Here is a 17,156-nt window from a genome sequence, read left to right on the forward strand (position 1 = left end):
TGGTGAGTGTAAACTTGTCAATCAAATAATGGGCTGAATTCTTTTGTCGTGATGGGTCTCCTTTATTCACAAACGTAAAGAGAATAAAAAAGAAGAAGGATTGAGGGTCTCTCTTCCTGCAGGCCCATATTTTCTCACCCCCATAGCCCTGTGAAATGACCTAACTAACCTTGATTAAAAATATTAAAAACTCTAATATATCTACATTCTTTCATTAATTATTTTTTTAATTTAAATACTATTTTATATTTCATTTTAAGATAATTTACAATAATATCATTTTATTTCAAATTATTTTTTTAATATAAAAATACAACACTTTTATTCTAGTTTTTTATTTTATTTAGAATCTTCATATTAAAAAGAAAAAATGGTTCAATAGTCTCTTTATAGACTCAAAAATTCAAAACCTTTAATTTTGAAGGATCAAAAGCAAAAAAATCTAAAATAGATAAATAAATATATGTGTGAAAAATTTACTAAAAAAATAAATAAAAGGGTGTTCCTCGTAGTATAAAGTTAAAAATGAAAAAAGAAAATACGAAGAGAGGGAGAGGGAGGGAAAATTGAATTATTGGGCCCTGTACTTATGAAACATGGAGGAGAAAAAAATGAGCCCTGACAATTGAATTATTGGGCCAGTAATGTTACGTATGTGGGCCAGAGCCCATTATTGAGTGTTTTGAAATTTGAGACACCGTAAAAAGGGTAAAAGTAAAAGGAGGTCGGTGTCCTACTATCCAGAGGTCCACAAAGGAACACATCTTGCTTTGAGAAATAGGTGTAGTTTAAAAAAAAATTATAATAAAATTATGCGATGTAATACACAAACATCATTTTTTGTACATTTAATATATTGATAAAAGGTATGAAAATTAAAATATACGGTTGTAAAATGTTCGATAAAAAAATTCCATAATAAAACCTGATAGTTAAATGATCAGATTTAAAATTATGTATACGTATAAAAATATGTTAAGAAAACGCTTTGTTGAAATATGTCATTTTAATTTATACAAATATGTCATAGAAGTACATACGAGAACATGGTTACAAGAACAAACTTTTTAAAAATGTGGTATTTTAATAATTTAATTAGTGGGCTTTTGACATTAGCAAGATTCTAACAAAGCTAAGAAGCGAGACAATGATTAAGGCGTAATCAATTAGTATTTTGCTTGATTAATAAATCTTTATTAGGTAAAAGTTTAGGATAATGATATATAGACAACATTTTTTTGACAATATTTGAACATTGATTATGTGTCAATCTGTGATTGGTCTTAAATTATTCCACAATCAATAATAATAATAATAAATACTATTATGGAGTAATTTAGGACCAATCACAGATTGACACGTAATCAATGTTCAAATATTATCAAAAAAAAGTTGTCTACATATCATTATTCAAAAATTTATTTAGGTTTAGAGTGTTTTTCTATACATCTCACCCGCAAGTTAAAAATGTCAATTTTAATAGATAATAACTATGAAGACTATGATAACAAGAAAATCTCAATCAAATTGGTGATAAGGAATGAGGACAAATTCAATAGAAAAATAATATGTAAATGGAAATATAATAAATAATTATGCAGGATTTAAATAAATACGATAGCTAGTTGGTAAATAAAAAATATATTAAAAACAATAAATTTTACTTATGCTCCCTTTTGTGACATGGAGATCTCCGGCTCAGTCAGACGCTTTGTTCCCATCCCTATAAAAACATAGTTATTCTACAAAATCACGCTATTAAGCATGTTTTAAATGTATTGTATAACTTGGTGGGAGACGATCCTCTTACTATGATATGATATGATTCAGACGTGCCTTAAAAACCAGAAAAAAAAGGATACTAATTATTTGTTGCATTAACATTATAATTTGTGATGATGAAAAACAACAACTTTTGTGTTTTTGTTTTCCTTTGACGAAAAGAAAAGCTGAGCATAAAAAAACAGAGTAATTAGCTCTCTGCCAAATATCGACACCATCATTAATTAAAGAAATTTATTTAAAAAAAAATAAAATAAAAAAGAATGTATAGATGATGTTGGAGGCTAAGTATAGAGGCATCTACCAGTAAGTAAGATATGTTGTTTGTTGGGTTGAGTTTTGAATGTGGGTTGCGGTTGCGCATGTGAATGTACCCACCAAACAGCAAATGGAAATAAAAATGGTGAATTCCAGTTGGAAAAAAGAAAAGAAAATAAAAAGAGAGAGGGTGATATGATATCTCTTTCAGGTATTAATGGATGTGTGGGTGTCTTTTTTATCCCATTCCCATCTCACACGTCTCGTTTCCACCGCCATTTATTAAACTCTCTCTCTCTCTCTTATTTCTTTGTTCCTAAAGGACAAGAACAAAAACAGGAAGAACAGAGATTAGTAGTATTAGGAGTAGCAGTGTGATTAGTGATTACCACAACAACAATACAATAACAACAACGACAACATTGGATGGCAGCGACAACTACAACAACTTTCCTCAAACTTCAAAACCAGCCCACCAAGCCCAAACGACGCAAGTATCGAGAAACGACAATCTCAGCTGCCGCTTCTCCAAACCACACCCAAACAATTCCTCATCGTCGCACTCCACAATCCCCTATATGTTCCCAAACCCCATCCAACCCTCAACCACCTGCATTGCCCCAATCACCCTCCTCCACCCACACCATCCCATTCTCCCCGATAATGGACTTCACCCACTCCTCCCCCACCGCCAACGGCCACCACCCCTCCCACCCACAGTCCCACGACTTTCCCTCCAGCTTCTCCAAGTTTAACTCCGCCCTCACCGCCGGCCTTTTGAACCCAATGTCCCCCCCGCCAGACAAGACCCGATCCAGCCCCACGCTCTTCGAAATGATGGCCAGCGAGCCCGATGTCCACCACAGGCCCACCACCCACATCCCCCCCACCACCGTCTCCGCCGCCGCTGCTGCGTCGTCGCTGCACAAACCCCAGATTCTCGATCGCCACGCCCTCATGATGCAGCGGATTTCGGACCTCTTGGGGTCCCGCAGCCCCGGGAACCAGTTCAACGATGCCGCTTCCAGTGATATCAAGCTCACGCTCAGCTCCAAAGACGGAATCAGTGTCTCCATGAACGTGCATCGTCAAATCCTCGTCGCGCACAGTAGGTTCTTCTCGGTGAAGCTCTCCGATCGCTGGACCAAGCAGCAGCAGCAGCGCTCGCCGGTTCCCTACGAAGTTGAAATCGCCGATTGCGACGATGTGGAGGTTTACATCGAGACCTTGAGGTTGATGTATTGTAAGGATCTTAGGAAGAAGCTCATGAGGGAGGATGTCTCCAGAGTTCTCGGTATCTTAAAGGTAACGCCGTTTTTTGGGGTTTTGTTTTTTTGTACATACATTAATTTGGCTGCATTTTTAGGTTCACGCCATCTGGGATTTGTTCTTAAAGTGTGTGTCTTGGTAGTTAGTGCGTTAGGGCAAGAGTTCTATCTGAACTGCTTTTAATCTCATATTCTAAACAAAATGGATTATTCTTTTGGTGTGGAACAGTTTAGTGGTTGTTCTGTTTTATTGGATGGATAGTGGATGATAATTAAATGATGCTGTGGGGTTAGGTTTGGGCACTAGGAAAAGTTTGAATTTCGTATGTGAACAGTTGAGGGATGAAATTCTGCTGTTTAGGCTATGGGTTTGGCTATTTATTACGCTGGTGCATTCCTTTTCTCGTCCCTTGCTGTTTTTGTTTTGTGCGTGTTTGAAATTTGCCTGGTTTAGGGTTTTTTGGGGCTGAACCAATTGTTTTTTGTGTGTTTTTTTCTTAGGTTTCAGCTGCCATTGGGTTTGATGCTGGGGTTTTGTCTTGTTTGGAGTACCTGGAAGCGGCACCTTGGGCCGAGGATGAGGAAGAGAAGGTGGCATCGCTCCTTTCCGAGCTTCGTCTTGAAGCGGTTGGCGCAGGGGAGGTTTTGAAGAGGGTTTCAACTGATGCTGCTGCCAATGGAAATGAAGAGGGGAGTGATAATGAGGAGGTTCTTCTTAAGCTTATTCGTGTGGTTCTCGAAGGCAAGGATGAGAAGGCCAGGCGTGAGATGAAAGGGTTAGTGTCGAAGATGCTGCATGAAAATTCTTCTCAGAATGATCTTCGGAAGGAGTCGCTGTACTTAGCATGTGGTGATTGTCTGCAGTTACTTCGTGACCACTTTTTGCAGGCTGCGGGTTCGCATTTGCAGGATGTGAGTCAAATTGCAAGACAAGCAGACAATTTGCATTGGATTTTGGATATTTTAGTTGATAGACAGATTGCTGAGGATTTCCTGAAAACATGGGCCTCTCAAGCAGATTTGGCTGAAGCTCATTCTAAGGTGCCAGCAGTTCACAGGTTTGAGGTTAGCCGAGTTACAGCAAGGTTGTTTGTTGGGATTGGCAAAGGACAGTTGTTGGCTTCTAAAGATGTCAGGTGTTTGCTTCTAAAAACATGGTTGGTGCCCTTTTATGATGACTTTGGTTGGATGAGGAGGGCATCCAAGGGGCTTGATAGGCACCTAATTGAGGATGGTCTTAGTAACACTATTCTTACTCTGCCGCTCTCTTGGCAACAGGATATTTTGCTTGCTTGGTTTGATCGTTTCTTGAATTCCGGTGAAGATTGCCCAAATATTCAAAGAGGGTTTGAAGTTTGGTGGAGAAGGGCTTTCTGGAAGAGAAATGGAGAGCAAGAACGGACAAGACAATTACGAATTACAACTACATCGGTTGAGAACCCTTGAAGACAGATTGTTCCACTGGAAGAATTGGAAGTAAATTATTGGGTACGTTACCTTTTTGTGCTTCTTGTGATCATGTCTATTTGATTCTTCTACGACCTGCAAATTCAATGGTGTGAAATATGTAGTTAGACTTGATGCCTTCATGCTCTGGCTAGAAGTTAGCACTGTTTATCTTCACCACCTATTTTGTTGGAAATAACCAAAGAGAAACGGGTCGTTTAGTTTGAGTGGGTGCATGGAACCTCTTTCCTTTTCTCACTTCATATCTGTTGTATGATTGACACTTAGGTCATCAGTGATTTTGCTCTTGTCTATAGAATGGATGACATTCCAAGAGAAGGAACTGACAAAACTGGTTATGTAGTGTACCTAAGACAAAATCAGTTTTTATTTTATCAATGACACAGCTCCAACTTCCTCGTATCCATGTAGTGTAGTGACAAGACATGCCTAGCTTCTTTTGTAATTTTTAATCTTTTAGGTTCCAAAATACCATTTCTGATAAAATTTTTGACTTGTCCGAGTCAAGTATGAATTAAAGTTCATGTGGTTGACTAAACATTAGATTTTCTTCTAAAAATAACTGTTGTAAGCAAGGGGTTATTGCATCTGTATGGTCTTTTCTATTTTCTGATGCCTGGACGCTGTTTAAGTGTTGTTAACTTGTCAGATTGTGGTGGCACTGGCAGCACAATAATAAGTTTAGAGATGCTTGATTTTATCTCTTTGAAGTCAACCTGCTTAAAAATTCTTATACGCGTGGGATTCTTTTGTTTTATTTCTTGGTGTGAAGTTTATGAACAAGCTGGCCAATACTAGCACCATTCCCTTTTGGGTATGAAGATCTCTTATTTGTTATATGCTGCTGCATAATTCTGTTCTGCATGTAAACTTCGTCTTGCTCAGTTAGTTATGATTCGTTGGTCTTTATCCACGGTCATATTTGTGCTTTTGATTGACATATTCCTAAAGTATTCAACTTTTATTTGTCAAGGCACCGCCGCATAAACTTATTCCTTAGAAAATGCATGTTTTCTTCAGGAAATACCCCGTAATTGCTCCCGAACATAAATAAAATATATTTTCCTGGAAAATAATTCAATCTTGGTATTGTTTCTCTTGCTGTAGTTTCATTGACGAATATAAGTTTCTGATCGTTCAATGCAAGCTCCCAGGCAAGAGTTCAAGGTAGTTGAGTGCTGTGAAAGAATGGTTGGCCTTTAATTTTCCAAGTTCCTAAGATGAACCAAATCTATCGAGTTCAGCAACTCGTTCCAGGTGGGTTCATGGAAGGTTAAACACGAGGATAAAATTTCTTTTATGGTAGAGCATCAAATAGCTTTGAATGCAAGAAAGATGATGATGAAGAGGAGGATGGAGATATATACTTAAATATCTTTCTTGCAAATTAGGTTATCTTGATTATTGAATGGTATTGAGTATTGAATATATTCAACCGGTTGTGTTATATATGATGGGAATAACTTCGATGGAGGTTAACCTTTGGGAATATAATTTGTTTCTTTACTGAGGACTGTGGATTCTTTTTCTATTTCTTGCTTTTCAACAAAAGTTTTGAGAGATGCAAAACCTTCACCGTTCTTGGGTTTTTGTATCTTGGTTGGGTTGTGGGACATTTGGTATGTGTGTTAGCTTATTTATGAAACCATGGTGAAATGGCTATAGAAAATAGCCATGGTACAGGCAACATAATCATCAATGCTTTTCACCAAAAAGGAAAGAATCACCCTTTCCAATCAATGATGAAGAAGTGGAAAGAAAGAGCTTTTGCAAAGTTGGAGTTTCCATAATACTGGTCAAACGACCAAAAAACATGTATGCTCGATGGAGACATGATAATTGAACAAATAGGTTGACCCTCCAACTACTTCCTATTTGCTAACAACTCAAACATGCTCGTCTGATTCATTCTGTCCACATGCTACCTTGCACAAATGTAACAACGAAGGAAAAGGGAAAAGGGACAATATTATATAACTTTGTACGTCAAGTAAGAAAAAGGCTTAATCTCAAACATGACAATGTTGCCCTAGTTTTTTTTTTCTTCTTCTTTTAATTCTTCTAACTACTGTAAGCAAGATGAAGAAAACAACATAATAACGACAATGTTTTATTTAACCTTAATATAGTGATGAAAATTAACATCAGCATGGTTGATAAGTGTTCACATAATGATGTCTGTTCTCCAACTAAATCATGGTAAAAACCACTCATCGTTATCAAGTGCTATGTTTTGTCTGTTATTGCCATATTTAATTCGTAATGACTATAAATTGCCATTTGTCTTTCACTTTCAATTTTTCTATTGAATAAAAAGTCTACATCGCATAAAATATTTTGAAATCACTATTTAATTACAACTGTCAAGTAAATTTATTGGGTTTTATAATAGTTTATTGCCAACAACAATCTCTTATAGTTTAATTTATTGATAAATCACACATGGAAACATTCTTTTTTAGTTAGTCAACATAATGCTTCGTAAGCCTTTTTTTGTCTATCATTTATTTAGAAATAGCCATGATAATTGCTATATTTTATCATATTTATTTTAAAAAAATCTGACCTACCATATTTTATAATGTTAGATGTTTTTAGCATTATGTATATTATGTTATAAGTTCCTGACACGAATCCTGTTGAAAATGAAGCGTGATTACAGGTCTACTTTATTTAGGTTATTAAATAAACCAAACAAAAGCTGTGATTTGGGTTGAAAGCAAAAGTAGTGACATTTAAAGTCCAAACTTATAGGCCCAAAACAAAAAAAAAAATTAAAAATGAGTTGCAACAGAGCTTGAGAAAAACTGTTGATTCAACTCCAAAACAAATTTATATTGATAAATAAGTTAGAAACAAGTTCAAATAGTACACACATAAATGCAAAATACCAAGCAGTTTTCTCGACAAATAAAAAGAAAGGAAAGACATTAATTTTACAATTTTAGGATGGCTTTATGCATAAATTATAACTACACTTAAATTCATGCGTATGGATTTTTTAAAAACAGTTAAATAATATAACTATTATTACATTTGAATAAATTAATTTTAAATATATATTTAATTATTATAATTTTATATAATGAATATTTTATACCATAAAACAATGATAAATTGAATATAAATTATTGTAACAATTTTGAAGTTTAAATTTAGTATGTAAATGTATCAACTTAAATGTGATTATATTAAGATGTTATATTTTTTCGATTATATTATATCATATTTAGAATACATATATCCTTAAAATTGATATATTATTATATATTTGAAACATATGTGGTTGTGAATGTTCTATTGACCAAGAGTGATTATATATAATCATGATTGTTAGTAAAGTAATAAAAAAGTTAATGTATTTAATATAAGTGAGTGAGATTCACTTCAATCCATATTTAATTTTTTTTTTTTAAATTCTAACTTAACCTAACTGAAACCTGTAATGAACGGGTTAACTTACATAGTAAAATCCATTTTGACACTAAACTTAAGTAGAGACTACTTTTTTATTTGACATTTAATATTTTAAAATATATAATTTATAATGAATTTGTTAATTATCATATTTCAAAATTTGAATATTTAAAATTGCTCTCCAGATTTTGTATTTTATTTTTTCTCTAATTGATTTCAAAATCTAGTTCTAATTATGATAACTAACTATATTATAAAATCCAATTAATACTTCAAATATGAAAACAAAATTGAATTTTGAAATTTGATCAACAATTTCATAAATTGAAATTTGAAATTTCTTAGTTGAATATATTATCACATGATTTCAAAATTTATTTTTTTAAATTGTTAATTCGATATCAAAATTTGATTTTGTTTCTGAATTTCATGATTCTGTTAGTTGTCAAATTTAAAAATTAGGTGAGGAATTTTAATAACTGAATTTTAAAATTCGTGGTTATTCAAGATTCGTTTATAAGATCTGGTTGATATCATGGTTTGTTGTAGTTGATTTTTTTATTATTGAGTTATAATTGTTTCTCTTTTACCTTTGGATATAAGTTGTATTTGTTGATGTTGTAAATGGTTAGAGTGTTAGTATATGAAATGAAATATTATACTTTAAATTTTAGGGAATCACATGAAATAAAATAAAGTTTCATTTCACATTTTTCTATTTTTTAAAGTGAATATGTGATATGTATTTTGTTGATGTTGTAAGTGGCTATTGTGTTAGTATACGAGATGAAAGATTATTTTTTAAGTTTTATGGAATAACATAAAGTAAATCAAAGCTTCATCTCAAATGTTTCTCTTTTTAAAAGTGAAATGTGCAACGGAGATTATACCGATAACTTTACAACTAATGAGATTTTTCTTAAAGGTATACCGATAATTCAGTGGGTTTGGGGGATTTCTTTTCATCTTGGTTTTGTTGTTGTGGTTATAATATCTGATAAAGCTAATGGTCAACTTGGAGAAAAACATACTATTCACTCCTCGATAAGTGAACCAAATCGCTCAAGCAATATAAAATGATAAGACTAAGTTTGGTTTCCCAAGAGACTCGTGTAATATTAAAGAATTGTTTGATCAGTAACTCATGTAATATTTCTAGCACAAAAATTGATACAAAATGAGGATATTAGAATGCTGATTTTGTAATGAAAATAATCCATGTAGTGTTGTTTCTATGGGTTGATTTATTGGATTTAATTTGTTTTTCGTTCATATTTGTACGTTTATGTTCATATATTTATATTCAGTTTTTATATTTATATTTCGTTTTTATATTGTTTTAAACAACTGTGTATATCAATTGTACTATCTCCTTATTATGGAATAACATACACAATTTTCATCATTTCTTTTCTTGTAACATGGTATGAGAGTTAAAACGAATGAGTTCAACATGAGACCCAAAGAACCTGCATGCACGCCAGCATTGTATGCGGGACTGCCCATATCACGTTTGCAAAAAAAAGAACTTTTCAGGTTTGCACAAAACACGTCACACGCCTTGGTTTCAGTGAACAGGAAAAGGCGGTGGATTTTATCATAGGAGCTACGGCATAACCAAGAACGTTGCGAATGGCCATGAAAAACGAATAAAAGGCATTGGCAGTTGTGGTCTTTTTCTGATCTCCGGCGGCAAGATCTCCAAGAAGAGCTCGACATGGACCTGGAAGCATGTTGTTAGCAACATCCAAGATCCAAAAGCCAATCCCAAAAATGCCCACCGCTCGTAGGCGTGCTTTTTTGGTTATATTGTCGCTGGTGGTGTGTCCTATATCAGCCGCATAGCCAATGAGAAACACAGAGATGGAAATGGCAAGTGCGCCACTCATAATGAATGGACGGCGGCGGCCAAAACGGGAAGTGCATTTATTACTGGTGTACCCTACAATGGGTTGCACAACCAACCCATAAATGGGGCCATAGAGCCAGATGAAAGAGTATCATGCATGAAAGGACAAAGCATATTGAAATTGATTGTCATCTCATAAGGGATAAAGTTCAAGCTGGTGTAATAAGCTCCTGCCCATTTCTATTTCAGCCCAATTTACAGACATTCATACTAAAGCTTTGCATCCAGCACAATTTCAATCTTTGTTGTCCAAGCTAAGAATTAAGGATATATATGTTGTAGCTTGAGAGGAGATATTGGATTTAATTTATTTTTTGTTCATATCTGTGCATTTATGTTCATATATTTATATTCAGTTTTTATATTTATATTCCGTTTTTATCACTACAAAAAAAATATTTTTACCTGAGGTTATTTTATAGAGGTTATAAAAATCCTCCGCAAATTAATTTAATTTAAGATGTGTGTCATGAATTATCTAAAAGCTAATGATAATGGGTTTTAAACGTGTTTCGAAGAGTTTCATGAAATTCCAAAAATAATAAGTTAAACTTTTTAGTTTCCCCACTTTCATTTTATTTTCAGCTTTCCCTCTTACTTCGCTTTCTTAACGTTTTCAACTTCTTGTTTTTTCCTCTTCTTCTTTCCTTCTCGCGTTTATAAAACCTAAACACGAGGAGTTTATCTACTAGAAGAGGTTGGCATTAAACTGGGTGAAGGAGTCACAAACTTGCTATGAGGTGATTTCGCTCTACGCCGGAGATGTCAATAGTTGGGAGGGGAGAAGCCTTCATGGATAAGGGAGTTTATGAGGGGCGCCAACTAGTACCAGAGGCATAGGCGGTTGGCGAGGATTTCTATGCGGTCGATGATGTCGAGGTTTTTGTATTGTGATAGAAGGGGTGCCGGCGAAGGGCGGAAGGGTTGGTAGACTTGCTATTGCAACGACGGAGGCGACGATTGGTGCTTCTTGAAGAAAGAAGGGTTGGTTATGAAAGAAGGGATTTAGGCGACTTAAAAGATTACTTTGGAAATAAGGGTGGGTATTGTTAGCAAAATGATCAAGATGAAGTTTTGATGATGTCCAAATCAAGTTAAGATATATCAAGATTCAAGAAGATCCTTTGAAGACTTGTTTTGCTATTAAAAGTTTTTGTAATAATTGTGGTTTGATGTTTAAGACTTATATTTGTAGTAGGTTTTGATTTTTGTACCTTCATACTTTATATTTGCTGTTCAGAATAAAAAACGCACGGCTTTAATAGATTAAATCAAGTATTATTCAATTAAAATGTTACAGGTGCTGAAAACTCAACTGGCATGGAAATAATCGATTATTACCTATTTTAATCGATTAGTTAATCGATTAATTCTTAGAATAATCGATTAAAGATAGTCGTTGGAGTTTTCTAGTTTTTGAAAACTAGTCGTTGTACTCATTTTAATCGATTAACACTTGTATTAATCGATTAAAAGCGTTAAATGGCCAGTTACGAAGAATGAAAAAGTATTTGCTTGAGTTTATAAATAGGCTTTCCTTATCCATCAACAACAACTCTTCCCTTGTGCTCAAATACTCATAACTCTTTGAGAATTGTGTGCTCTTCGTCAGCTAAGGAAACTCTTGTCTGTGGTGTTGGTACATTGCTACTACGGTGACAGAGGAATAACTGGTTCATCCTTGGTGCGTCTGAGGAGGTGTGTCGAAGAGGATCATCCTTCGTGAAGTATTCGGAGGAGGTGTTTCATCCTTCGTGAAGTATTCGGAGGAGGTGTCTCATCCTTTGTGAAGACTCAAAGGAGGTGCAGGTTCATCTCTTGTGGTATCAAGAGAGACGATTTTTAAACTCTTACAAATTGTTTCTTTGTGAATTTAATTTGTAATTGTTTTGTGATTAGTGAACTGTTTATCTTGATTTGAGATAAGCGACTGGACGTAGGATTGGTAAGATTCGAACCAAAATAAAAATCATTTGTGCAAATTTCTTTCAACCTTAATCTTTTATTTATATTTATTATTTGCGTAGTAAGATAAATTGAGTAGAAATTAAAAGGCACACGTTTATATTAAAACTCCTCTTGGTTTGTTATTCCACCTTAACCATTATGTTGTAGCCGCTTTGATACGTATGGTCTCGAGGAGGTTCAAAGGTACGATTCATTTGCCATCATTTTTCTTTTGAGTGAAATGGTGGGGTGGGCCTTTAGGTAGAAAAGAAAGTGGTCATGTATTAGGTATGATTGATTATGCAGTGTATTCTGTTAGAAATTTTGCTACTTGAGTTCTTCTGGGAATTTGATGAAATAAGCATGGCATTTGTTATGCAGGCTGGAATAATTTCTCTCAGTAAACTAAGGCTGAAGTTGTTAGGGCCTCACGATAGTAAGAATTTGTTCATTGTCATGTTAATGTAATGGTTTATTAAAAATTGGTTGCATACATTAATCAAATTTTTTGTCATAAATTGGTTCACATATTGGTTCAAAGTGATGTCATGTATTTTTTTGTTGTCTCAAGTGCAAACCATGATTGTAGGTTCTATCCTTTTTTTGCTTGGTTATGTTAAATTAATGTTACATTGTTTTGTTTTAGTTTCTGAATCATTATATTGTCTTCATAGGTTCTACTAAGCTTGGCCAAAAGCAACCTGTGTATAGGAAATCTATTGACACATTCAGCCAGAAAACTTCTTAGTCTAGAGGTGTGACGAGATTGGTTACTTCAGTTCACCTCATCCCTTTATCTTTCTAATAATTTGTTTTGTCACCATGGAAAAAATCTGAACTTTTCATGTAAACTCACAAAACTATTGTTGCTAAGTTAAATCTAGTTGCATCTTTGTAATGGGTTGATTTGGATTTTACAACATGTTGTCTTTCTTGAGTGTGTACCTTTCAATGATAGCTCTAAATTCAAGTGATATGTAAGAATTAGAATTATTTTTATATCTCTATGATTTCTTTCCAGTTTTCGATTTTCTAATAAAATTATCCTAACATGGTTTATATTATATTGTAATGCGATCATTTTTTTTTCTATATGATGAAGAAATCATAAGCTATGGATGAACTCCAATGAAGCATGTTTTTATCATAGTTACACTAACATATAATTCTACATTTTCTATCCCATTTTGTTCTTGGTGTTTGGCCTTTGGTCCTTGAAAGATGTAATGTTTGAATAAGGGTGATTATTGTTTATCCATCACATCAGCTTGAAAGATGTAATGCTTGGAACACATTTTTTTCTGAATGCTTGTGTGCTTGATGCTCATATCTCTTATAAAGAGTATTAATACTCCCCTCATTGATTGTACTCCTCAAGTTACTTTTCTCATCAATTATACTCCTCTCAAAGCTAATAGGATTTAAAAATAAATCAATCTATCTTGTTCTATCTGTAATGATGTAAACGAGTATTGGTTATTAATTGTGGATGTTGCTGTAGTGAAAAAGAAACCGGTGCATTCCAGTTGTTTCAAGAATAATTTCTTAGATTTTTTTGTAGTATATATTATTTTAAACAACTATATATATATATATATATATATATATATATATATATATATATATATTAATTGTATTATCTCTTTATTATAAAATAACATACATAATTTTCATAATTTCTTTTCTCTTAAGATTATTATCGAACTATTCTCTTTAATTTGCAAGAATTTAAATTTGTTGAAAAAAGTTGCACTATGATGCTAAAGTGCTTTTTTCTTTCAATGTTGAAATTTTTGTTTTTACTGATAAATACCATTGAATGAGTCTAAAAGAAGAATTACCAGTTTTGCCACTGTCATTCTTATCATTGGACACCAGCTAGATACTTTCATTTTTGGACTTCAATGATTATTTTATTTTTAAACATTTTCATTGCAACAGTTTTTATTAAATTATTTATCAAGTTAATTAAATAACACACTTAAAATACAAAAAATTGACTGTGCTTGATTAATTGACGATGGAGAACACAATAAAAATCGAAGACTGACGGTTGTTTTGTTTTACTTCTTATTACTTTCATTTCCATCTCTTTCTCAAACTTATTATTTTATTACCCAACAAACGAATATCATAATATGAAAAATACGATGTTGTCTGAAGTAACCGTCCAACTAGAAAAAATAGCTTTCGTGTTGGAATTTAATGCAGAAAAATAAAAAGAAAACGAGTTTATTGGAATAAAAATAAAAAGTAGCTTTGATTAAATTTGTCTTCTGCAAAAACATTTTAACACAATATTCCAGGGACAAGGCCAAAGGAAGTGGATTTAAGTTTTAAAATGATTTAAATAAATAAAGGAAAAATTGAACACAATAATATGTGTTAGGAATAAGTCTGAATTTAAGTTTCATATATATTAAATATAAATAAGAAGATTGAGTAAAATTGAAAGAAAAATATTCATGAATTATTATTCTAAGATTTTGATAGTCATTATTTTTTATACGAGTTAGTTGACAGTTTCCTTCAAAATATTTGACAAAAAAACAGTATAGTGTAAAAGCATTTTTGAGATTACGTGATACTTTGAATTAAAAATCATATAAACTGATTAATTAAATTATCTTTTTATAGTATACTGAGAGTTTCACATTATACATAAATAAATTTATAAACATGATTTTTTCTAGTTTACAAAATTTGCATTTTAAGATAAAATAAAAGTGTGATAAAGTTATCAAACTTAAAAATCAACAACATTTTAAATTTGATGTGTTTGATTAAAGTTTTCTTTTTTATGTATTCTTATATACCTTCTAGAGGTCTTTTTCATTTTAATTTTATCCCACAATTTCTCCAAACATTTTGTTTTGTTTGTTATAATTCTATACCTCACAAACTGAGTTTGATTGCATAATATATATATATATATATATATATATATATATATATATATATATATATATATATATATATATATATATATATTTATATATGTGTATCTGTAGGTCCATACGTCTTCTAGTCCTCATCAAAATGTGTGACAATAAAATCTCAAAATTATTAAAGAATACTTATTTATTGTCATAATTTTTGTGTATAAATGTATGTACTAATATAAGCCTTTTACTTTTCAATATAGTGCTTTTTTTTTCATTATATACCTTTAATATTATTAATTAAAGATGGACACTAAACGAAATAAATAAATTCCTGATGATAAAATAAATTTTATAAAAACTGCTACTATTGTTGATTAATGCTTGAACCGACAATTATAACAACGCGGGAAATGACACATGTGGGAAGAAAAAGACAGGTAAGAAAATTAGGAGGAATATTATTTTTCCTTGAGAAAATATCAGTGACACAAAAAGCATATCACAAAATCACTTCAACTTTTTTTAAAAAAGACAAAAAATAATTAAGGAAGTTTTCCTAGGTTGTAAATGTAGTTGGTTTGAAATAGTGAGCCATGATAGAAAAAAATAATAACAAAAGTATATTTTCGAAATATTTGTAATATATATATATATATATATATATATATATATATATGTATATATTAGTTTATTAATATTGGACGCAGAGTTCATTATCCAACCGAAAGTTATAGCTAACAAGTAAAAATTTAATCTTTTCTGTTTAAAAAATTTTAGTATTTTAAGGATCATTTTGATAGTTATTTAATTCACTTGACTTATATCATAGAATAATTAATATTTTTTCGTCAATCTATCTCTCAACAATTATTTCCTTAAAAGTAAACTTATAACCTTAATGTGGATTTTTATGATGGATTTGAATAGATTTAAGAAAGGAAAGGAAGTAAAAGTGGAATTGTTTGGAACAGATTGTGGATTAAGAGAAAAATGATGAAAAAGAAAAGAAAGTTTACAAAAATTTGTAAATGATTTGATTAATGTAATGATAAAAAAAATATTTTAATGAATAAAATTATAAAATAACCAAATTATATCTATAATAAAATTAATAATTATTTATGTTATTGTTATTATTATTTATATTATCATCAATATTACAATTATTATTTATATTATCATTATTATTATAATTCTTAATTTATTATTATTATTATTATTTATATTATTACCAATTATATATATATTCGCTTATAAAAGAATCGATTATTTGTTATACATGTATAAAACACATAGAATCCGTTACATATATAGCTGTTTTACTATGTATAATATTATTTCGACGCAAATCTTGGTATTGATGTGAAGAAAGTTTTAAAAAATAATTTGTATGGAAGCATATGACTTGTGAAAAAATGATATAAGATAGTTAAAGCATAACCTTTTTTATAGTTTAGAGTATAAGATTTGAATTGATAGAGTGTATCCTATAAGAATTAATTTATGAAATGTAAATATGTAATTAATTAAAAGTTTGAAAATGTATTAAAAATGATGGCGGAGTGAAGTTAATTAGGATTAATGTGGTATTATTAGAATGAGGATAATGAGAGAGAGGTAATTGATGGTTAGAGTAAATGGATGGTTTAATTAAGTGGAGAAAGGAATGTAATAAAGAAGAGTGATGTTGGGGATGTCTCAATCTGAGACACAGTTGATATGGTGTAATTAATAAAAGGAGGATGGTTTTAGTGTTTAGGGGTTGCATGGGTAGGTTCCCTAGTTAAGGAAAAGCAGTAACCCTAGGATTAGGATGGTCCTAAGTAGCAACCAGAAATATACCTGTACGTACCACTCAAAAGACTTTTTTTTTTTTTTTTTTTTTTTTTTTTTTTTTTTATAAATATATATATGGACCACCCTACCATCCTTATAGACTGCTTCTCACTCCTCTAGTTACAAGTTTCAAACCCCCCGCCATTTCTGGACTCCTCAATTCTTCCACTCTTCTCTTCTTCATGCACACACACATAAATTTACCATTATTAAATATTATTTTATATATATAGTTTATTTATTATTATAGTCAAATAGGAACACGTACGTGGAATTCTCTCATAAGTATAATACCACAAAATCGTAATGGAAATGAATAATATTAACATTGCGGAGGGACCCATGCTATAATAAATAGATTAAAGATTCCTAAATTATTCTGATATT

At 31.8% G+C, this 17,156-nt stretch overlaps 1 protein-coding gene and 1 pseudogene across 2 annotated transcripts; one reads left to right on the top strand and one right to left on the bottom strand.

Annotated features, from left to right (window-relative positions):
* Positions 1–2,272: 2,272 nt before the first annotated feature.
* On the top strand, positions 2,273–6,285 carry LOC106768752 (BTB/POZ domain-containing protein At1g63850). Of its 2 annotated transcripts, XM_014654046.2 has the most exons (3): positions 2,274–3,345; positions 3,810–4,796; positions 5,883–6,285. In XM_014654046.2, the coding sequence occupies exons 1-2, from the start codon at positions 2,467–2,469 to the stop codon at positions 4,752–4,754; spliced, it is 1,824 nt and encodes a 607-aa protein (XP_014509532.1). In that variant the 5' UTR covers positions 2,274–2,466; the 3' UTR covers positions 4,755–4,796; positions 5,883–6,285. The 2 variants fall into 2 exon arrangements, with proteins under 2 accessions (XP_022640082.1, XP_014509532.1); XM_022784361.1 differs by lacking the exon at positions 5,883–6,285 and having other exon boundaries at positions 2,273–3,345; positions 3,810–5,368.
* Positions 6,286–9,557: 3,272 nt separating this feature from the next.
* LOC106766666 lies at positions 9,558–10,183 on the bottom strand (annotated as a pseudogene).
* Between the last annotated feature and the right edge of the window lie 6,973 nt (positions 10,184–17,156).

The sequence above is a fragment of the Vigna radiata genome, chromosome 7, assembly GCF_000741045.1.
Source record: "Vigna radiata var. radiata cultivar VC1973A chromosome 7, Vradiata_ver6, whole genome shotgun sequence".
Lineage (NCBI taxonomy): Eukaryota > Viridiplantae > Streptophyta > Magnoliopsida > Fabales > Fabaceae > Vigna > Vigna radiata.